At 39.0% G+C, this 24,304-nt stretch overlaps 2 protein-coding genes across 2 annotated transcripts; both read right to left on the bottom strand.

Annotated features, from left to right (window-relative positions):
* Positions 1–3,999: 3,999 nt before the first annotated feature.
* Positions 4,000–7,524, bottom strand: LOC146474908 (uncharacterized). The gene is made up of 2 exons (XM_085116285.1): positions 7,391–7,524; positions 4,000–5,428 (listed from the first exon to the last, which is right to left on the bottom strand). Exons 1-2 carry the CDS (start codon positions 7,474–7,476, stop codon positions 4,534–4,536), a joined length of 981 nt encoding a protein of 326 aa, XP_084972411.1. The 5' UTR covers positions 7,477–7,524; the 3' UTR covers positions 4,000–4,533.
* An 8,785-nt stretch (positions 7,525–16,309) lies between these two features.
* Positions 16,310–22,878, bottom strand: LOC146474907 (cystinosin homolog). Its single transcript, XM_085116645.1, has 2 exons — positions 22,114–22,878; positions 16,310–20,701 (listed from the first exon to the last, which is right to left on the bottom strand). Exons 1-2 carry the CDS (start codon positions 22,591–22,593, stop codon positions 20,273–20,275), a joined length of 909 nt encoding a protein of 302 aa, XP_084972771.1. The 5' UTR covers positions 22,594–22,878; the 3' UTR covers positions 16,310–20,272.
* Positions 22,879–24,304: the final 1,426 nt, after the last annotated feature.

The raw sequence follows: 24,304 nt of genomic DNA, 5'->3' as shown, positions 1-24,304 counted from the left end.
CTCCCAAGGAAAAATGATTGTTCTTTGATGTAAATTCTTTAATTTATAATTTTATTTAAATTTGCATATTACATTTTCTGCGAAAATTGACTTGAAATTGTAGAGACAAAGGCTCATCCAATAATGGACCAACGCCAAGAAAACCCCCCAGATCTTCAGTTTGCAGTCAGTCTAAATTTCTGATAAATAGATGTATTTTACTAACAGGTGGTTTGCCAAGCGACTGTCATCGATTACCGTCGTTGTAGAAAGGTCTCTATAGTTACCGCACTTTTTCCCGTATTTGCATGCCAACCAATTTTAGAAGGTCAAAGCGCGAATCGGCTTGTATGCTTTTTGTTCGAGAAAATAATCAATTTGATAAGGTGGATACAACTGGCCCCCTTGTATAAATGTCCCTACAGTTACTACACTTTTTGCTATATTTGCATTCCAACCAATTTGTCGTCAGAACGTCAAAGCGAGAATCGGTTCGCGCGAACTTCATTCGAGAAAAGAATTAGTTTAATAAGATGGATGCATTTCCGAGGCTACGCCACGACACGGGTCGTTATAGTCTCGAACAGCTTCGATAACAGCTGAATCATAATCAGGACACTGACACAACGTAAGCAATGGAAGAAAATGTCTCAAATTTTGAAATTCAGGAGCCATGGAATTTGCAAGATTTCTACCATTTACGATGCCTATGCCATTGCCAAAACTTTTAGATTCTTGTTTTTTCCCTTGGCATGCTTGCTTGTTTTCATTTTTACTCTGCTTTTCTTGACGATGTTTCTGCAGAAATGGTAAAGACCTGGACGTTCGATTAGCATTTCTTGTTCTAGCCGTCAAGTTATAAACCTTTGAATGATGTACGCGTTGTTTATCATCCAGCAAAGTTCCGGACTGCAATCCGTCCAAGCTTCCACTAGTTTCTACTCTTTTGAAACGGGGAATCTGTTTTTCACATCCAGTTGAAACTGTTCCCATATTCGAAGAAAAAGCAATAAAATCTGACTCGGTTATTTCATTGTCCACATCTTCTAAATTGCCTTGTAAAACCGCTTCTATACTCTCGCTGGCGCCTGGCTGGCTGGAAACATCAAAGACTGACTTTAATTCTTTGGTTTGCGAAGTCAATGGCAACGTTGTCACTTCAGGAAAACGTTTATTGCGAGGAAAGTTGTATTCTTTCGCTGCAGAAACGTCTTCTGTCGCTTTCCAAACTTGGTCGTCTTCCCACGGTTGTAGATCGTGTTCTTGTATCTTGTCAAAGCTACATGTCGATTCAGTTCTTGGAAGGTGCACATTCACACGGCTTCCACAATCCTTAAAAATTATTCTCCTTCGAATTCTTCGGTCTGTGTTTGCGCATAATGGTCCATTGCCCGACAAATTAGCTAAATGACTTCACTTGTTAGTGTCGAATCCGTCCCATAATTAGCGGAAAACTTCCTTGCGTTGTCGGTGTGAAAGTGATAGATGATGGTCTTAATGGAAACACCTTGTGGCCAAAATTCATTTGTTTAGCCCCCCTTAACTGAGCGTACCTTACAGAATCCACGCAGCGGTACTTTCCAAGAACACCCGGCTGGTCTCAGAATTTCACGATTTGTCCGCAGTTTTATACTCATCATTTAAGAACTACCACTAACACACAGGGTATAGTTTACCATTTGACGGGTTTTAGGTTCATTACACATTGACAGAGTTCGTCTTTTGTGTTGCAAACACATTCAAATTACAAACATTTAGGTTATTAAAAATTCAAATGGTTTTTCGGCCCAATCAGACATAGAAAAGAATAGTTTAAGAACTGAAAAGAGAGATTAAGCAAACAAAGGCATGTAGATATATGATCTGACCACAGGTGAAGCCAGTGTCTGGCTACAGACAACCCTTTCAACGGATATTTTGTTCTTCTGAAACGGCGACATAATTTCAACTAAAACCCAACACAAAAAATGCTAGCTTCCCTGTTGTCGATGAAAACATTGGCAAACCATTGGAGATTTTAAACTTAATAAATGACGGTAGAAAACAATTGTCAATTATACAGTCGGTGTGAAAACTCGAGCTATGGGCGAATTCACCGACATAAGGACAGATTACTAAAACTTCAGTTTACAATATTGGCAATAAATACGGTATTTATTGCCAAGATTTTAAAGTGAAGCGAAGAATTATATTGTTAAAGAAATGGTTTCGAGCAATTTGTATCGCAACGGCTAGCAACAGTGCGTTGCGGCTGCCGTTGCGAGACCAGTTGTAGGAGGCGCGTTACTGTACTACCCCTTGCAACGCTCAAAAATACGTTGCGTTGTTGAAGCAAAACCGTTTCGAATTATTGAAAAGACTTCTACTCTTCACAAAAAATTGCACCTACGCTGCAACAAGTTTTCCAAGCGGTACGTTATGCAACATGCTTCCTGGAACTTGTTTCGCGACGCTGCAACTCACATTAATAAAATATAGCAAAACAATTAATCGCAGAAGCTTTGGTAAGCCGCTCTTTTTTTAGAGCATTGTTTTGTCTCAAAAGCTTTCAAATTTTTGTAAAGGCATTGTAAATAAGCTAATGCAAACACGTTCTTTTGTCACGAATTCAGTTACAAGGAAAAACACAAGTTTTTACATTTGTGGATTGTATCTATAGATGGACGCAAATTACTGAGCTATAATTACAGGTGCACCCGTTATGTATCCATGGACTATAGGAAAAATTCAGTTCGTACTAAATGAAGCTTGATTTTTCTCAAATAAAGTCATATTAAACTCACAGTAGAGAAGTCTTGTCTCTTTTCGCCGTGTCTATCCCTGCATTTCATAAACAAACAGTCTTTTTACGAAAGTCCGCATGCGAACATTTACAATGTCTTGGTAACCAAGCGTTTTCTTCGAAGTTGAGGTTAATCTCTACAGCCCCCGAAATGATCCCCAATTTTCTTCACGCTGACCCGAAAATGATCCCCAGATAATTTTGGAATGGAGTTTAAACAGGGATCGAGGATCCACCAAAGATTAATACAATTGACAAAATTTTCACCTATTTCTAAATTTACGGTAGAATATCAACAATCTGCACTCGCTTGCTTTTTTTTTTTTCTCAAGGTTTACCATATAAAAGAAACCGCTGGTTTAACTTTTAATGAGTATAATTTGCATCTTGACCTGCAACTAGTAATATGTATCAAACAAAAGATGCTAAGATATGGCCGCTTATCTTAAACATTTACAGAAGATCAGAAACCGTTTCTCCAATTAATAGCTTGCATGCTCATTTTTTAACAAGGTAGGCCGGATCTTTAGTGCGACAAAATTCATTAGTATCATCGGCAAACAATCTTAAATTCAATAACGTAGAGGCGTTGTTTATGTAGTTAATGTAGTAAAAGAGGGCCAAGGATAGAAGCCTGAGAGATGACTATCAGTTCAATTCTACGTACATATTGCAATCTGTTTCATGGTAATTTACAATCCCGTCCAGCCACGTATGCCGTAGTGTTCAAGTTTGTCAAAGAGGATAGCATGATCTACCGTCAGTATCAAGAAGATCATTAAATCCTTCCGGAACTACAAGAAATTTTTGCTTAGTTTTTCTGGATTATTTTCTATAAATACACGAAATCCATTCTCAGAGGTGGGCAGGAGTACGTCAAATAATAAGCAATATCATGGGGATTTTGCAGTGTTTTGATCGGCCAAACTGCACAAAATATCAGTGACAAATTAAAGTACCCTCGGTGATCTTAGAACAACAGGAGGAAACTATCAAGTGATTTGTTTTTATTTATTATTGTTTGAGTTCTGTGCATTGTTCTAAGTATTAGTTATCCGCCTCGATTACCCTTTGCTACCAGATGACCGAGACAATTAAATGTAAAAGCTTGTTGCGAAATAAATAACGTGTTACTGGTGTTGTTCGCAAAATAAGAACGGAACATAATCACTGTTTTTTAATTTTTTCAAGGTGACTAAAACGTAGATATACGGAAATAGCCCGCGGACACCAAATGATCAAAATGAGACTCAAGCTTTCTTCCAAAGCTTCTCAAAAGAATGTTATCTTTAATAATTCCAAGAAAATCATATTCCGTTCATTTATAGCACAATGTGAGATTGTTCCTCAGTTTGTGAGCACTTCCAAAGTTCTTCTTCCGAAACTTCCTCGGAGAACCAAGGGATGGTCAGGACTGAGGGAAAACTTTCAAGATTGGTGGAAAAGTCTCCGGGAGCGTACTTGTATCAGACAAGTTCCAGAGCCCTCGGAGTCTTTTCGAAAGCAATCCCGTGTCACAAAAGTGGTGTGATGGAAGCACATCATCGATTAGCCAGAAAAATACAATGGCGTAATATAAATTTCCTAGCCAATCAGAGGCGGGAAGTCATGAAGCCCTGCTACTGACATGATACGGAAAGATTTTCCAGGATATTTCCACCTGTCTTATTAACTTTCACGGCGATCTTACGGGGTTAATACGGTCTCCAACTGAAGGAGGGCTCCGGAATAGTCTCCAGCAATGATACCAATTTTAAAAGATACAATCAACTTCAGCTGACGATGACAGGGAAACCGAAATTTCTTTTCTTTTCAAGCCTGCCGTGCCGTGTTTTGAATCGTGGGCTCGTCTCAGTGACAAAAGTCTCGCTTTCGTTGCTGTAAAGCCTAGGCAATTTAATGTCATTTACTGTGTAAGGGTTCAGCTTGTCCTGCGTGGAATCAACGTACAAAGCCTCGCCTCGCGTGGGTAATGATCGCGCGTGAAAAGGCTTGAAAACGTCTTTAGTTGTGAAGAAAGTAGCCGTCTGTTTGATTTCATTGGATTCCTCCACTGTACAATCCCAGAATCCCAAGCCGTCTACGCAACCGCAGACGGTGTGATAAGAGCTGATGCGAACAAGTGGTAAACGTTTCTCTTTTCGAAGTTTCCTCTCGTCTCGGTAATGCGACAGGTATTTTGAAATCGGTAATAAATCAAACTTCTTTCCGTCCCGAACTCCTTTCGTTCCCCTATCCATGCATAGCTTGTTTTCCATATAAGGCGTCTGCCAGGTGCTCCCAAGAGGCCTTCCCTTGCATAGTATTGGGCTCCTTCTCTGAGGGAATTGTTCTGGAAGCTTCTGATTTTCTACCCAAGATGCTTTAGTTTTCGCCATGCGCGATAAAATGTTCGTTGTAGGCATCCTGTCAGGAGAGCCCTCTGAATTCGAATGGACGGAGCGGGTGTCTTCCACTGCGCATGTGCTTGATGATGTGACGTAATCACGGTAAGCGCTGACGCTTGGTCGAGTGTCACTTGGAGTGGTTATTGGCGCATGCTCAGTTTTAGCCCCCTCCATTTCTCTAATCCCAGGGCAATCCAGCGGTGTACACTTGGCTGAACTGTGCGGCATTTCGTAAATTCTGTTGCTATCAAAGGCAACCGTAACGGTGTTTAAGTTGATCCTGCGGAGTAGCAAAGTACAACGAAGTTAGGATACAAAACGTGTGAATGCAAAGGACCACACAACGCTAAAATAAACTATATATACTGATGCTTTTTGCTGTCAGATCTCTTGTTAAAGAGACGCATGCGCCAAGTATACCAGCCTCGCAATCAGACCGGCCGAACTAAGTGCACAAGGTACTTTGTATTTTCGCTGAAAACCACTTCGCGAAAAAAAAGCTATTCCGGCCTTGAAATAATGATCACGTTGAGAGTAGCCAGCTGCATGGGGCAGTCTGTGGTTTGTTAGTGACGCCGACTGACGAATGTGATAGTACCGGCTGAAGTCGTCTTGGTCAAAAGTTCGTCCTTTAGTTGCTCATAAAATCATGCCTGAATTTATCTAAATTTTTAGTGAGGTAGCCAGACAACCCCAAATGGGAAGATCACGTACAGACAGAATACTAATACTCGTTGGTAAACGAGCCATTTTCTCATTTAGAAAGCTGTTTCTCAATGTCATCAACAACTGAACCACACAAGTCTTTTAGTATTTGGTAACTGAAAAGAAAAGTGATTAAGCCTATGACTGAAACAAACAAACAAACAAACAGGAAGGACAATGCAGCGTACTTAAAGTCTTTCGTAAGAGGCTACTGTAAGGATCAAAGTTATGCAAGAAAAACACTTTGCTCAGAGGAGGAGCTTTTGTGGGCAGCTTACGGATTGGTGGTTGTTAACAACAATAGTTTTTATGCATGCAAAGGGATCAACTGAGACTGCTTATGGTTTTAGAATCTCGCTGAAGAGAGATCTCCGCTTAGAGAGAGGTTACTCTTAAAGATATAACAGTATTGGTCAATTGTTTATTCCTCTGTTATTTTTATGATGGAGTAAACAGGTCTGTCTGTGCTAGTTAACAATTGAGCAGATTCTATTCAAAGCAATGATATGATTTATAACCACAATGCTAATTGTCGACCTCTGTTACACGGTCTGTTCGCGAAGTTCCAAAAATTACTTTCCTCTTCTGCTTTAAATTTGACCTCTCCCTTTAAACTCCTATATTTTCATTGTCGTCACCTGTGAGAGGGAACCCACAAGTTTATTTGCTAAATGCTACAACGGCGTACCTAATCTTATCAAGTAATAAAGTTACACTGAACTAATATTGGTGCAGAAATCGGGTGCCAAATTTTTGGACTCTTGATTGGTCTAGAAAGTTTTTGGTAAAACTGAGCTTTCAAGTTATACTGGCCGTGCTTACCACTGTTTGAAAATAAATACATGACAATGACTTCTCCCCACACTATTGTACTGTCAAGATAATGCTGCGTATATGAAAACTATCAAACATCTGTCAAACAGCTGAATAAAGCCACCGGAAAACTTGAAGGAGTTATGATTTTTAAATCAGATGCAACATCTCACGTACGCTCTTAAACATTTGCCGGTATTGAAAATGCACAATACCGTGCAGCTCAATGAAGCAAGCAGTTCATTGACCCGAAACTTGATTTCCTTTTATCAAACAAAAGCTTGATCTGTTTAACTGACTATTCATTTTACGATACAAAAATAGTTGTTAAAATTTTGTAAACAAATATCTAGGTTGTGAGGTACTCTTTGCAAGTGGTAAACAAAACAACATAGTGAAGTCTACAAGCTAAGTAGTGATGACGTTTTCGCTACTTGAAGCCATAGCTAGCCTTCTTGACAACTTATTTGTTCAGCGGCGAATGAACACTAAATAAATCTTTGACGGCAAACATGGAACTACATGTAAACAGTTTGAATTCTTCATATGAGCCAGATTCCTTTGATTTACGATCCAACACAAACATAAGTAACTTAAAATGGTCTAGAATGGGTCGAATGCACGAATGTGGAGCATCGATCGACAGTCAAATGTTCGATCAGAAATTCATTGACACGCTTTTTACACAAGAACTGAATAAACTAACATAACACCGAGTTCTTACTTGTGCAAATCTACTTGAGAGGAACATGGTCTCCAGATGTCTTGTACATCTTGCAGTGTGTAGAAACGGCTTGCTTTGTACGCCATAACATCGGGAAAAGATTGCGCGATTTCGCTGTGACCGATGTCAGTCGACTTTTGCCTTCAAGCTGTTGTTGCTGGGGTAACAATGTAAGTCAGAGAGTCGACTCCAGGAAACAAATAACCTGTCAATTGTTCGATGGAATACAATTAAGTTCCCGTTATTAAAATATTTGCATTTCTATCATTGGCTCGAAAAGTCGTAAGTGCTTTCTTAATAGCAATTCAGGGTAATTTGTGATAAAACACTTAAACAAAGATTCTTGAAAAAATGACGGCTGACATGTTTTTGTTGGTTCAACTGGGCAGCATTTCATGCTAGGGGTTCGGTTTATTAGTGTAGGGAAATATTAAATTCAAATTTCTTTTGATTGCACAACACTTAAAAGATTAGCACACTGGATGTTAATAAGTGAGCTCTATAATAAAGCAGCTTAAAACTAAACCATGTAGCTTTGCCTTTTAGAACGAAATGCTATTAAATCGCTTTTACTGATCTCAATTCCATTTCACTTTTCAGCACCTAACACAGAATTTTTTTCTCTTCGATTTACCTAACAGTGCATTGACCGTTTCAGTCCCCTCCGAGTTGTTTACTTATACTGTCCTCTTTCAAAGCAAAAGTAAATATAGTTGTTAGGATAATGATGGCTCACGTGATCTTTCGTATGCAAAAATGTCCTTTAGGATTTGTACAAATTAGAGCGAGAATTAGCCTCGAACCACGCACTATTAAAATATTATAATTACACCTTGTGGGTCAGTTTTCAGAATGAGTGAAGCTTCCACTTATGTTATAGTCCCACAGATTAAGTCCAACAACAATGCACAATTGATACCGAGTAGAGCGAACTAAAAGGTAGGACTGTTTTCGTAGATTACACCACAAACGCAGGAATTAAGGTAGTGAAATTTTCAGAATTTTTATCTAGGAAAACTGGACGAATGCTTCACGGTCTGTCCGCTTTCAATGATGACTCGGTTGGACAAAGCTTCAAGCTAAAGGGAGTGAAACCCAATATCATGAAAGATAGATTTAGTGCATTCTCTCTCTTTCAGTTAAGCAACTCCCTTCGCCAACCTCGAAGCGTTACGATCAGAGATAATTTTGCTTGGGCGATTAAGATTTACGGAAACGTTTAAAACTTTTCGAAGTAGAGTCCTTTCAACTATCAAAGACATTTACAACAGGATTCAGAATTAACTAGTTTTGAACAAACAAGAGCCTACGAGGAAACAAGTAAGGTTTAGTTATCAACGACGAGTCTTAATTGGTAGTTTTGCACTCTTAAAAAAACATCCCCGGCCATACAAAAATGTAATTAAGTTTCTTTGGTGAAACTAAGCGAGGTTTTTTTTTGGGGACCTATTCTGTGTATTCTTAAAAAGGATTGCACTAAAAAAATCTATGCTGTATCTGTGTTGCCCGGTAATGAAAAGTATCCAAATGGACAAAGTAAAAACCAAATTCTTATTGATGTTTTAGAAAAATAATATGTTTAATTTTTCGAGGTACTGTACCTGGAATATGTCCCAAAACACGTGCTCTATATGGCAAGCAAGTCGGTACAGGCATTATCCCCTTATGCATTCCCTAATCAAAATAGTCGAGGAAATATTTTGGTCCTTTGCAATGTACACCTCTTCAGAGAAAAATTCATCAGTGTTGTGCTATATTGAAATTTTTATTTACTGTAGCTTGAGTTTATTTAATAAATCTGTTCGAGTTGGAAATGTTGGCTTTACAATATAAAGCAAAAGACAAACAAACTAAAGGAAGAAAAGCGGAAACGAAACCAATAGCAAGCAAAGCGATCAAGGCAGAAAATACACTTTGCGCCGGACGTTTCTCGTTTCCGGTGTCTTTCGTTTCTCGCACATTGATAAGACAAGGGGTGGTAATTTGAAAGTATAGTATGCATTTTCTGGCCAAAGTTCTTTTGTGTGCCTCTTTCTTTTAGCTTGTGTACGGTCGTGGCTTTATAAAAACTCGTATCGGGCTATCACTGAAAGACTCGTCCCGTCCCGATCGTTTCCCGCGGGAAACCATCAAAGAAGCGCGGTCTCTTCCAGATAAAGTCAGGCTCTTTGGACGCCTCTCAACCCTCGATGGTAGAGGTTCTGTTAGACGAACTGCTCTCGGACAATACCCATAAGGTCTTTTATCCTTATCATATTCAAGGCATGGATATAAAGAATTCATTTTATGATTGAATCTTTCTCTCAGCTTGCCACCATTACAATCTATACACAGCTCCTTTCCAATCACCTCACAAAACTCTCTTCGCATAACATTGTCCCTGCATAGTTGGTTGCTTGGTTTGATGTAAGTATACGAAGGTACACATCGATCAATTCGCGCCGCATTGTAGTCAGAACCACAAACATTTTGCGGCAGCAAAAAATAACTACCAGGCTTGAATTCGGGTGAAGGGACAAATTTATAAGCGGCGTCGCTTGAGGCCTCGGCTCGTAAACTCCTAAGGAAGTTTTCAGAATGACGAAAATCCCTTTTAACGTTCCTTGCTTTTGAGTTTTCTTCATTAATCCAGGCTTCCATTTTACCGAATGATTTTGCTTCGCAGTGTTTTTCACTAAAGATGAACAGATCCCGGACACTTTTCACGTCGTTAGATGATGGCAAAAATCCATCTTGGATTTGTTTACTTTCAATCTTGGAGTAAGGCAGCGAAATACGTCTTCGTGGGACACAGTCAGCGCCATTTAGTCTTTCGGCCATGGTTTAGTTCAATTTTCAACCTCGCCAACGGAATACTGATTTTCTCTCAGATTCAACGGCGTTCATAGAGGAATCAGCCTAAATTATTACTGAAATAGAAATTTTCGTCGTCATTTGGTTGTCTATAATTTATTCATTTTTGAGTAGATTTAAAAACACCTGCCTTGAAGATTTGAACGTCTATTTTCTTGCACAAACAAAGAAAAGACCGATTCGTTGTAGATCTCAATAGTTTTTGGCCTGAAATATTACTTTTAATTGTGCTTTGAGCCTCCAAGCTAAGACTTAGGAGTCTTGAGAAAAACACAATTTAAAGTAAGTGTCTGAAGTTAGAGTAAAATTGAAAAGGAAAAGCACGGAAGGACGGAAGCCTTTAGTGGAGATTAACAGTACTAAATGTAAGCATTTCGCGGAAAACAAGATTAATATTCAAACAAAATGTGTCAAAAAGGAACGTCGTTTATCAAGTTTTTATTTTTTCGTAGTACTTGGCAATTTCAGCTTTTCGTTGGCATCTTTTTTGGTCGTGTGAAGTAGAGCAGATTCTTCGTTGCACTGATGAATTCTGTACAATATGCTTGTAATTTATGCAAAAACAGTACAGTATATTTACGTCCGTGATATTGTTTAGAAATATAATCATCTCTAGAAGATCGTTTGTACTAACTGTTGACTCAAAATAACTTACGGCAAATGTAAGAATACAAAAAGAAAAAAAAAAAGGAAAAACCTATCGCTATTAACAACAAAATCGCTTTAATAAATTTCTAAGATAGATCAGTAAATGAAGGAATACAACACCTATCATAAATTATAATCTCTCAAGATTCATTGCTTGCCTGTCATTGGTCAAAATGATTCACGTGACGCAATATGCCTCAACTAAAGTGATATTCGCAAAATGATATCCTTTCGTTTCCAAAACTTGACCCGTTTTAACGCGGTGAAATACATTATTTAAATCCTTCGAAATGGTCAAGAACTTTTTACTGTGGTCACAGACGAGGACATCGGTATAATCGTGAATAAGGCCGGGTACCTTACACTAAAACGTCACCCGATCTGCGATCAGGCACCATTTTCGTTTCACTGTTATACCCGGTAGGGGGGGGGGGGGGGGGACGGGGAGGGCCTGGTTATTGGCCGTCTCACGTCAGTTTCAGTAAAAAACTGAAAGACAATAAACATTATACCTTCCACCTTAAATTATATTCAGATATTTGCCCTTGCAGAACTTTTCTGTTTCTGGAAGCCCGCGTAATAATTGACCATTATTCCACGAGCGCGCTTTGGATATAAGATGAAAGATAGCCAAGGAGGAGCGGGGCATGGTGTAGTGGCTCATATACCATAGGCCGCTAAGTCAATCAAAACTCTGAAATTGCATTATATAATGATCCAGTTTTTAATAATAACTGATATTCTACTTAAATGAAAAGGATTTACTTAATAACATTTTTATTTTAGGTTTAAACTGCGAGAATATATAAAATAAATAGTGATAATTGTAGCCAATGAGAGAAAGCTTATTTACTTTGGATATTTTTCTACATTATATTAGCAGGAATGTTTTCATACGTGTATTTCTAATATCTTTCTAACTGGTGAGGCTATAAATTCACAGTAAATATACAAATCAAGTTAATTTGATATAATTTTAGTTGCACTTCCAAGGAAGTGTTTTTGCTTTTTTTGTTAGGTGCACTTCCAAGGAAGTGTTATTACTGTTTTTTGTCGAGGAATCCCCGAGACCTCCTTATCACTTTGTCCCTGCAAAGGTTTCTCGCTTTTCTTTTCTTCAGCGTGCTTTATGTCCGGCAAAACTTTAAATCCTTGCACGTTGATTTTTCTGCTGGCACTTTTTTCCGCTTGGTATGACGCGAAAGACTGTAAAGAAAAGACAGAATCTAGCGATACCGAGCGATTCTGTCTGCATTTTTTCATCAATTCTGACTCCTTTACTAAGTCACTTTTCATGTCTTCACCCTTCGGACAACCAAGGTAAATATTCTCGCTTGATGTCGTGACAACGTTCATTGCTGCCGACACGATTAGTTCCGAAGGCACCGAAGATGTTTTTGACGTCAGATTAGGCAGTGAATCGCTTTTTGTGACAAGAGGTAGTAGCCTGACGCGAAACTTGCTCTTGTAGCGATCAGTCGGTGGACATGTTATGTTTGGTAAACCAGTTGCCCTCTCGGTTTTGTCTTTAATCTCTTGTTTTCCGTAAGTGTGAACACAACCACCCTCTCTTTGTAAACCGTCGTCTTTCAAATCCGCTAATTTAACGCATTCTTTGCATTTGGCAATGTCCAAAGAGACTCCAGTATCTTGACCCCCTTTGAAAAAGGTGTTAAATGTGACCGCGGTATCAAATGAAGGAATAGTTGCCTTCCCATGGGTCGTCGAAACTTTTTTCCTTGTGTTGTAAAGCGGCGGTATCCTTTGAGGCTTTTCTCTTCTTGGCTTGGTGTAAGGATTCGTCCTGATTGAAAATGGAGACTCGGAAATTTCCGCTCTTCCAAACTCCACGCTCTTGGTTGAAAGCGGACAGTTTGCCAAACTTTTGTCCTGCAAAACGGACCAAATTTCCTTCCACGGACTGGGGTTAAGGCTCCTCTGAATTCTATCCGATCCCAAGATATTCTCTTCAACATCTTGACCAGCACAATCGCCTGAAGTACTTATACTGTCAGGGGTATTCACCGAGTTTCTTTCCTCAGTATTTGGGGCGACAACATCAGCATGACTTTCATCTTTGCTTGAGCTGGTGGTCCGTTCGTCTTGGCTGTGCTGCACATAAAGTGCTCTGACATCTTTATCGTCCGGCCCCGGTAGAAGGTTTTGGTAATTTAAAGAAGTTCCCTCGATGTGGATCTCTGGTCTAAAGTCTTTCTTCTTTCTACTCAAATGTCTGGGAACAGCCCCAGGTGAAACATTTTCCTCTCGAAGTGCGTTCCTGACGGGTCGACATTCTTGTGATGTGTCCTCAATTTTCTTCTGTTTTTCGTCCTTTTTCGAGTCGACATTTCGCAATATCAAACAACTTGGTAAATCATCCATTGGACGAGCACTATTTACAACAGCAACGACAAAGTTCGGTTTTGATTTCTCTGGTCGTTCAGCAGTAATAAATCTTCCGATCATACCAACCAGGGGCTTTGTCAGATGTCCCGATCGAAGGCGAAATGTGCGAAAATGTTTATGACCATTCCTAAAAGCACCAGGAGTAATAAATTGCGGTATTTCCAAAACACAAAGGTCCTATACGTCAATAGGCTTATCATAAAAGCATACTGATACACAAAGTGATAACAATGTGATTTACTAATAACCAAACTAGCGCGAGTATTGTTCAGTTTCTATGAGGAAAGAATCTCAAGGGATGTGTTTATTAATATCTCTAGGAACCCACAGCGAGGTAATTGTAAAGGTTAAATGCAACTCAAAATAGGCTGGCATTTTGTGACAATGTCGATTTCGTATAATTCTATAGTTCTGGTTTCTAAACAAGGATTTGTGAATGTCACAGTACAGAAACGAACACACTTGCATGGTCACAAGTAAACTTGACAACAAGCCTAAACTAAACACTTAATCAGTCGAGGCAAGCTGATTGGAACCAACAAACAAATTAATTAGTTTTCAGACTGAAGGAACAAAGGGACGTTGTGATATGAAGAAAACAGCAAATCAAACTGATACCAGTTGGAATATTCCAAAGCATTCCATGGACGCCTACTGACAGATCCGAAATCAGTCTTTCAATTAACTTGTTTGAAAACTACTGTCACAACTACTATATGGCTAGAACATACTTATTAAGACTTGTTTTGTTTTCTTTTCTAGAGTCTATTAAATTCAGGTTCTTGCCAAGAATGTGGTCTAAGTGTTAAAATGCTTTTAATTAGGGCCTGCCAAACCGGCACGGTGATTGTATTCCATCGCGTTCGGCGTCTCAGTAAAGTACACTGTATTCTTTTTTCGAGCTCTATCTTGGTAGGATCAAACTCTTATGCGTTCGTTCCTGAGAAAAACTGTTCAAGGCACAAAAAAGATATTTTTAGAAAAAGGGATAATTGTCATATGCCAGCCCTGATCCCTAAAGAAAAGGTGCATTCTGATTGGTTCCTGAACAGTCCATTTATTGCCAAAACAGACCTGGGGCCCGTTTCTCGAAAGTCCCGGTAACTCGTCGGGCCCGATAAGTGTCTTTGGTGATAAGTGTTTCTTAGCAGAAGTCCATTTTTGTTAGCTTTGAATACTAAATTTTAAAACCTTATAATTCTATGAAAACATTGGCCAAGTATCATGTCTCTAATCACTGTGTAATCGGCGAAAAAACATTTCAAAATATACTTACCGGGCCCGATAAGATGTAAAGTATATGAAATGATTCATATATGAACTGCGGATGTAGATGAAAGTGAGAAGTGATCATCGCAGTGAATTTTCCAATTTATGCAAATGGAAATTAGAAGCCTGAAAAAAATTCAGGCTTCAACGGGATTCGAACCCGTGACCTCCGCGTTACCGGTGCGATGCTCTACCAACTGAGCTATGAAGCCACCCCATTTTCCTGTGAGAGGAGTGAAATGATGTAAAGTATATGAAATGATTCATATATGAACTGCAGATGTAGATGAAAGTAAGAAGTGATGGCCCGATAAGTTACCGGGACGGGACTTTCGAGAAACGGGCCCCTGGGCCGCTACGAAGGCTTCGTAGAGTTTGTAACTTGCGGCTTTTGTAGCACACGTGTTTTCTGATATATTTTGGAAGAAAGTACAACTGAGCAAACGAAAACAGCTTGGTTAGCATCACGTTTCCTTTGGTTCAATTTAATTTGTGTCCTGGGCTAGCTGCTCCGTAAAGGGGCACACTGGCTGTCACGGAGATTTCTCTGTGTTTTGGTCAAAACTGCTCAATTTTTTCTAACATCAAAATGTTTCCATAGAACCGAGAAAATATTGCGTGATTTTGCCTGGGAAGAACAAAGATATAATTAATTTTTTAGCTTCTCTGATATAACAAGAGCTAATTGGCCTATTTTTAAAAGCTGCAAACCAAACCCATTTCAATCCTACCCATCCGCAGCCAAAGATAATTAACACTGGGTTTCTGTTTACTAGTAGGGTTATAGTTAAGAAATTACACTGTTGTTTTAACGCTCCCATCACCCCAATACATTTTGCATTGTCATACTTTTACCTTTAAGTCTGATTATCCATTCGATGTATTTTATGCATTTCTTTTTGTAGGTTAATTGGGTAATAGTTAGTTACACGCGACTCCTTAAGCATGTAACGCTTTTATTTTCGTGTTTAAATAAAGGATTTCCCTTACTTACAATTATCCTTTTTGGTCACTACAATAGGTGACACTGCCCGGCGTTCACAAGCTCCTCTCGCGTGAGCAGAGATCTTGAAGACGTGCTCCCAGATAAACATCTTACTTATTGCCCCGTTACTGGACACCTCTGCAACGATGATAGTTAATTTACAAGGTTGTCTACTTGCTGCAGGTCTGGCTATATGAGGTAAAGTTGTCTGGGGTAGAAGGTTCATCCGCCTACCCGAGCCAACTTTTCTTATATTTCTTTACAAAAAAGCTGCGAGCTGTTAACATGAGAAACTCAGTTGTCCCTGCTAGCCAGGCCACCCGCCTTCCGAGCTAGGTCGGGGAGGGCTAACGTGGCCAGCTGAGCGACTTTTCTCACATAAACACTTTGTCTTGCGTAACCGGACCAACCTCTCGATATAAACAGGCCCTTAGCATGTTCACCGACTTTCTCGGTGTTTTTTCTCATGATCGTCGAGCGCACAAGCGAAATAAAAATTCTGAACTTGAATGAGAGCGAACCTGAATGCTGCTTTCTTTTTTTCCCGACAAAAAGCTCATGTTTGATGTCTTACATCAAGCCCTTCATGAGTACAGCTCCACCACAATGGTGCAAAAAAAAAACTTGCTTTCATTAGGGCCCGTTGAACCAGTATTTGTAAACAAATTAAGGTCTCAAACTAAGGCTAGGTGGAGTCCAATATGAATATTCAAAGCTCAGTGAAAACAACAACAAAGAAAACATCAATAATTCGTTCAGTCAACTTTTATTTTAACACCCACAAAACAACGAAAAGTGAATGTCTTATTATATTGGTACATTGATTATATAAATACAGGTAAAAATACTCTCAACTGACCCTTTGAGGACACTTCACTATAGTGTTGAATACACGCAAATTCCATATTTACAAACGTACCATGCTCCCCTTAAATTAAAAATCCAGAAAATACTATACACTTAATGTATGGTACCGAGGGAAACAGTTAGCTTTGTTTTCCCGAGAGTCCTGATGTTTCGTCGAGGGTAACATCAGGACTCGAGGGAAAACAAAACTGACTAGGTTCCCGAGGGACCATACATTAAGTACTCTGTTATATATTTAGACTTTCCCTTCAACAATCACAGCAAAACAAACAAACAAACAAATAACTGAGAGGGCAACAACTGCGGAATTGTATCCCGGTCGGGATACATTTGTATTTAATCAGGGGCATGTGAGCAAGAATCAACCAATGACAGTGCTCGTTTAGTTGAGTGAAAGTCTTGGTATATAACAATACCCTTTGGTTTTGGGGGGAAGTGAAAAACAATCGCTAAGAAGATCCAGCTACAAGCTGTTCAGATTGTAATAAAGCCCAGGGTCCAGATGTTCGAAAGCCAATTAACGCTAATCCATGATTAAAAGTTACCCGAGGTTTTCAGCAAGGTTGTTAAACATGGTTTTAAGAGCTAATTTTAAGCTAACGGTGAAAAAAAGAAAAAAAACTGAGGGACAAAAATCTTTTGGAAAAAAAAATTGATATTGATTAGTAATTAAACTCGAATCAAAGTTCCACTAGCCTAGGATTTGCAAATGGGGCTTTGAGCAAATGGGGCCAGGTCATTTATAATTTGAGTAAAATACAGTATAAACTTATTTAGGCAAGGTACCTCCATCAGTTATTCACCATAAGCCCAAAATATAAATTCCCCTTTTTATTCTCAGTGCCATTTATATATACTTTTCCTTTAGTTGTAGTCTTGACATTGGTTGCATCACCAAATACCCATGCAGTAAATATTCTCAAATAATTCTATTCATCCCCTTTGTTCTTACCAAACAAATATAAAAGTGAGACTCGAAGGAATTGAATATTAGTTTTGACAAGCGTTGCATCAAAAAATTCTCCTGTAACAAATTTTCTCAATTCTCTACATCCCTTCTGTTCTTAACAATACACACAGACTGAGCTGTTACGTTATTTGGGAACCAAACAGCTGAAACTTATTTATTTATAAATTATTTTACAAAATGAATTCGCCAGTGGTGGTAAGAATATCAGTAGGGCTCAAGACTAACTTTTTAGCTCACTAGCCCAGTGGCTTTAAGTCGTAACAGGTCTGATTTTTTTTAGCTAAAACAAACTTTTTGTTCACGTGTGGCAGGAAACAGATTCTGCCATTTGTTGCTTTCGTAACAGGAAAACTTGGAACAGTGAATTGCTTGTTTCGTTTTAGCTGAACATTTCAACTTGCTGTTTTAATTGAAGCAGTGTAGTCTTGTTGCTTTACAACTTAGACTGCAAAACAGTCGTATTTTTGCGTTGGTTTGTCGTAGGAGTACGCGCGGTCTTCGATCGAAAGGTCTGGACCGAGTGTGAAAACGGAGAGTGGGACTGGGGAGAGACCGAGGCTCGCGCGCGCGCGAATCCATGCTTACGGCGCTTCGCGCCTTTGTAAGAGAAAAAACGACTGTTTTGCAGTCTATTTACAACTTTTACTTAATCCAAACCGGCTAGTGAAAGAGCAGAACTTAGTAGTCTGTGGCTAGTTGGCTACCATTAGTCTAGAGCCCTGATAAACCACGCCCAACCCACAATGTAGATACAGGACATTATACACCTCATGTATGTGTAATTCATTAGTTATCTTATTTAATTATTTAGACACGACCCCACAAGCGAAGCGTCGCTTTAATACCTATCGTGTATAAATAAAGATTATTGATTGATTGATTGATTGATTGAGGACAAATTGAGAGCAAAAACTACACATAAGATTAGAAGAGCATGCCTGAAAAGATCAATGCAGCAGCATGTGGGGCAGACAATTACACCTCATGTATGTGTATGATAATGCACATTCAATTTTCAGGACAATGTTTAAAGACAGAGTGCCATTTATTCAAAGAATCAAACTCCCATTTTTTTGCTGTTAATGCTTGATTTTTTTAGCTATCATGACTATCATGATGTCCAGAATCATATGAAAACTGTTTTCATTTTCTGTACAGCATTTACAAACTCGGAATGTTTATTTTAAATAAGAATCTTGTCTTTTATCAAGAAACACATTTAAAATTTCTTCCAAAAAACCTTTCCAGAAAGGGAATAATATTATAAAATTTAATTTTAATTGGAATATCAGTAGAACATTACCCTAGTGTAAAGACTGCTTTTGGAAAGCACATACTAGGTTTGTGAAATACTTTGTATAATTTTGAAAATAGTTTTGCTTGTCCAACCTTACTGATGATGTGATTTATTTAAATAATCTTAAGTTTGATACTCAGGTGGTTCTCACTTTATCATCTTGCAGTTTTAAGGACATTTCTTAAATTATTTAAATAATTATTAATTATAAATAATTAAATTCCCACAAGTTAAGTTGAAAAAATAAGTAACAAGTAGGCAGTGTAAATGTAATTATTGACAAAGTTTCCAATTAAGTCAACTTTAGTCACCTCAAACAGTCCTTCTCAGGACTACACTCACCCGGATGATCATAATTTACTTACTTATGACATGACTCCTGGGTTCAAACCATTTACAATTTCCAATAAAGTGTTAGAAGTATTGCGCATTTGCTAAATAGTATTTCTTTTTAAAAGTACACTCTGTGATTGGTTGCAAAAACTCATCCCACTTTCTCAACCAATGAGAAGCAAAGGCCAAGCCAATAGTACTTGCATGCACATGTTTTCTCGCACTTGATGCCAGTTACATGTGTTTGTTTCGGGTTTTCCTTGGTCCATTGCGCCGTTCATGTCTGGTCTCATTGGCCAGGTTTTGGTTTACAACACTAAATTTAATTTATACTCTATCAAATAATAAATTATTGGCATTAACCCCATGCACCACTCGTTCTCTTCATTCCTGGTTCCAAGAAAAATATTTAATATATTAAAACTATTTACAAAAATATCTCCAGATCATTGTAGTAGTGATTGATTTAGTGCTAATACAGCACTTTAATGGCCTTTTGCAACTTAGAGTTGCAAAAGATTAATCAATTACTCAAGAGTACCCAACAGTTCATTTTGGTGGAGGTCTGTTTGGAAGTCCTTATTAAATCGCCTCAGAAAGTCAGATTAATTTGAAAATCTTGAGTGAAAAATCTAAAGTTCTCTTCTACAAAATGTCAGCTCAAATTTCATTACACTGGAAAATAATTCCAAATTTACAAATTTGAATTTGTAAAAGCAGATATGTTACTAAAAATGCGAAATTGTGTCAGCTAGCATTTCCATAAAGCCAACAACAGCTCATAAATTCAGGGAACAAGATTACATTTCCTAAAGCTTTCTGCAACTTAAATTTTCAGCTAAAGAATCCAAGCAGATCAAACTGTGTAATGTTTCACAGATATGGATTAGAGAGGACACAAAACGACCTGGGAACACAGGAGACAACACTTTAAGTATTTGCTTGAGTGTTCTCGTTGGGTGCCCCTGGATTTAGTTTTAACAGTAACTTAGTTCATGGCTGTTAATAATTTTAATCCACAGGCTAATACTGCAATGTGCAGTTCCAGAAAATACCCATACTTCCCCCCTTAAGGTTTTTGGTTTGGCAACCCTTTCCCTCCTCCTCCCCAGGAAATTGCAGTTTAACTTCATACTTTGTTCCTAAAATTTCGAATTTTTAGACCCCCTCCTACGCCCCTTAGGAATTTCTGATGACCTTCCTTGGGGTGTATATGGATTTTTTCTGGAACTGTCCGATTTAACACTTAACTTTTTAAACCAAAGAATCCTCTGAATGAGCTGCCCTCACACTTTGTCCATCCCTTCTGATGCTGTCATGATCCATCGAAACGGACAAACTGGTCACCATAAGATCCCCATCCTCAGCATTCACATCCACTGAATAGAACTTTGTCTTCTTTGGGCCCCTCAGCAATGGTTCTTCTTCATCAGAACCATGTTCGTTTCCAAGGTAGAAAACGTAATGTTGCCACACAAGGATAATGTTGAACAGGAGCGTAACCAAACCCAGTGCCATCTTGGGAATGTTTCCTGTCAGTTGCTTATTGCTGTGTTCAATGAAGCAGTAGATATCCATTTGTAGAACGCTGAGAATTCCACCTCCGAAATCTAACAGCACGCCACCAATATGAAACCCTGCAGTGGACTTACGCTTGAAATTCAGCCACACTTGAGGAGAATACTGAAACACATTTCAAGAAAGGAAAACTCAGGTCAGTTTTTGTTATGGCTATACAACCAACTTAAATATAATTAACATAATATCCTCTCCCAGTAAAGAGCCACCCTTGAGCAACAATACAGCACTTATACCTGAACTACTTGAGCTCTACATTATCAATGGCATTTATTTGAATATATTAATTAAAGTTAAAATGTAAAACCATGCAGCTCATAATTTAACCAACTGCAACAGAGACAGTAAAAATTGCATCAGCATTATAAACAGAGTTTGCTGGTGACTTTTGAGTTGATGCCTTATCATCACTACACATGCACAGAGGGTCCCCCATAGGTTTTTTGGGATCTGGGATGTGGCTCTTTTCAAGATCGGGATTCGGGATTTTGGAGGATAAGGGGAGCGAGATTCGGGATTGTAGTTATGAATGGGACACCAGGTATGGCAATTTTACGAAAAAGGGATTCGTTAAGTGTTACTTTTAGAACCGGGATTCACTTCGGACGCTTGAGAAAGTTAAAGGAGGATCTCAATAGCTATTTTAAAAGGGTCATATTGCCACTCAGAATAGAGGGAAACACATCTGAGAGTCTTCAATTTTTCAAATAAATGCTAAAAAAAAATAGCGAGGCTGACTTCACAGTTAGGGAAATATGTATTTCCAATATTTCAAAAGACACTACCTTTCTTCTTCAGGGTATTTTTGAGACACCTTAAAGAAGAAAGGCCGTGCCTTTCACAACATTGGAAAAATATATAATTTTCCCTAACTGTGAAATCAGTCTCAGTTATTTGTTCTACAATTTGTTGCTGATTAGATCCTTTGCTACAGGATCCGGTATTTTAATCTTGTCACGGTGGTCCTTCCAATTTTTCAAAATTTTCGAAGGGAGCATGCCCCCAGACACCATTAGAAAAGCAGATCTGCTCATCCTAACTCTCCATCAATTCATTTTGAACTTTCTGTGTTTCGGTCTTTTAAAGCGAGAGAGTGTGGCTAAAGTAAAGGACTTTTAAAGAATCATGACCGAGATCGGGATTAGCCCATAAAAGCAGACTTGATAACGGGATTGGGGGAAATTTTTGATCCGGATGGTCGGATTGAAGAACCCTATTCAGTATTGGGGACCCTCTGTACAGTCACAAGGCTAAAAGTCGGCCAATTACAATATTTTAGTACAAAAATGATGGTATATCGTACTTTTCAAACAGGACAAATAGTAAATTAAAATTTGAATATACGGGTGAGGAGCATATAAACCCTTTCAGTGCCCAAGTTTTGGTAACTTTCGGGCTTATATGATCAATCAATTTAAGTGTCCAAAAACGCCTGTGATCAATTAAATTATAATTTATTTAACCATGTCCTATACTAAGTAAGCTGGAATAAAATAGTATTGAATAGATAAACCTACCGTCCCGAATGAAACAACAAGCTTCACATATCCACAGTACTGAAGGACTAAAAACCACGAGCCCACGCCAAAATACTTCAGAACGACCAGGCCAACCAAGGCGACCAAACAGCCTACACAAACAACCACTGTGCTGTAATGAATCTTCTGTGAACCACGATCGTACATCAAGCATTGCAGTCCCTGAAAACTTGTACAAAGAAACGCCACGATAGCGAACACCACATCCGTAAGCTTCACTGCATTACCCTCGTCGGCATTTTCGAAGATCAGCCCAGGTTTGAAGAAGACGGTGACATTGTAAATCATGTACGTTATATAGCTCAGAAGAAAATACCCCAGCATGTCGAACGAAAAACCAACCACGCATTTCCTTCGCCAGTTTTCGTAGATTTGTGGGAAAAAAGACACGGTCCAACAGAGGAAATATCCCCAACCGACCACATCGGCCAAAATATTGAGAACAGTTGTGTTCACCATGTTTGCTTGCACGAGTTGCGGCAAATACCGGCGAACGCAAAATGAGCAACAACGTCCTCTGCCAGTGCGGATTTTCTACCGCGTGTTTGTCGGCAAGAATGTGACGTAATGATTCAATCAATGGCGGTATTTGACTTTGGTCGGTATCTCTTTCTGTTCTTATTCAGTTCCGCGAACTTTGCTTCGAGTTTCAGGAGATCTTACTCTCGGCCGTACCGTATATCACCAAGCATGGCCACCCTCCTGGACTGTTGTTTACTCGTACAAGTTGTACACTACTATGCTTTGGGCGTCACGCAAAGATCGTTGTGTTACTAACTAGTGTCCCACGTGCCCATGTCTGATTATTTGAGGTCATGTCGGCATACGGTTAAAATTTTTATTGAGCTTTTGAATTTAAAGGCAGCTTTAATAGCGGGAGTAACTTCGATTCACCGCAGAATTTCAATTAAATTTTTACCATTCAATTTCAAACAAAAAAAGAGATATTCTGAACTTCTGAAGATGTCTTTGAAGATATCAGGCCTTTCTAACGGGAGGAGGGGGGAGAGGGCGTATTCCTTCTTCTTCTTTTTTTTTCAAGAATTCTCGGACCATGTTGAGACCATTTTTTGAGATATTTGTTGTATCATACAGCCCTTCTCTTGTAAGCATGAGAGTGAGGAAGCACACATTTCAATGGCTACGCGATTATCTGCAACCGGGAGCCTTTTCAGCCCAACTAATATATAGGGTAAGGATCAAGAGAGGAAGAACCTTCATCCTCTCTTGGTAAGGATACATGAAGGGGGTTTTCCACTCCTGCCAACCGCTTCCACCAATGCCTGTCAACAACAAAAGGCCCTCCCACAGAGAGTGAACATTGTTTAATAGAAGTTCTTGGCCTGCAAATACAGCCAATAATTATTGCTCTACACTACTAAGGGAATACCCCTAACCGGGTGGGAAGGAAGTTCATTGATGACTCATGACATCGAAACATAAGAACCACACCATAGTAAAACTTCACATGGGTTACTGATCCAACAAACACATTTTCTGGATCACTTAAGGGTGAGCGGTTTACTCTTAGACCTGTCTGTGTACATGTAAGTATCTCAGCAACTGGCAATACTAAAGCTTTTTACGCGGGATGCCCTTAGGGCAGCCTGTGTCTAAAATTGGGCTGGGTATCCTTTTTTTTTTCTTCATGGTAGCTTCAAATCTGCACATTCATTTATTCATTAAACTCTGCTCTCTCCTAGAAGGGATGTATTGTTCTGATTGTCTTCAACAAAAATGGCCCAATCAAAATCTATTAATGGCGCGTATACCACGAGGGAGGGGACCCCCTCATCCCTGTTGATAAATCAAACATTCCCAATGAAAATGGTTTTCTTGGTCTGGAAATGGTATCAAGGGATTTATGGGAAAGTATTGGTATATTTGGTATTTACGTTAAAAATATGGACATCCGTTTAGGTGGAAGGCACGTATTTTAAGTTGTCCATGTTCACCTGTTCACCCTCGAAGTTTTCAGCACCTGCGAGTGCGACCAAGTCCGAGTTTCTACTATTCATTTAATTGGCGCTGATTCAAACACGCAATGTCGATTCGAAACGCAAAGAAAAATCTGGCCGCCTTTGCGCCTATTGAGCTTTATTGTTTCGCAAGTGGGAAAAATCTCAGCATTTTAGATTATGCTAATCGATACTGAACTGAAACACGCTCC

This window comes from Pavona decussata, unplaced genomic scaffold (genome assembly GCF_977016875.1).
Source record: "Pavona decussata unplaced genomic scaffold, jaPavDecu1.1 SCAFFOLD_87, whole genome shotgun sequence".
NCBI lineage: Eukaryota > Metazoa > Cnidaria > Anthozoa > Scleractinia > Agariciidae > Pavona > Pavona decussata.
Note: the sequence above shows the minus strand (reverse complement) of the source record. Positions and strands in the feature narration are given on the sequence as shown.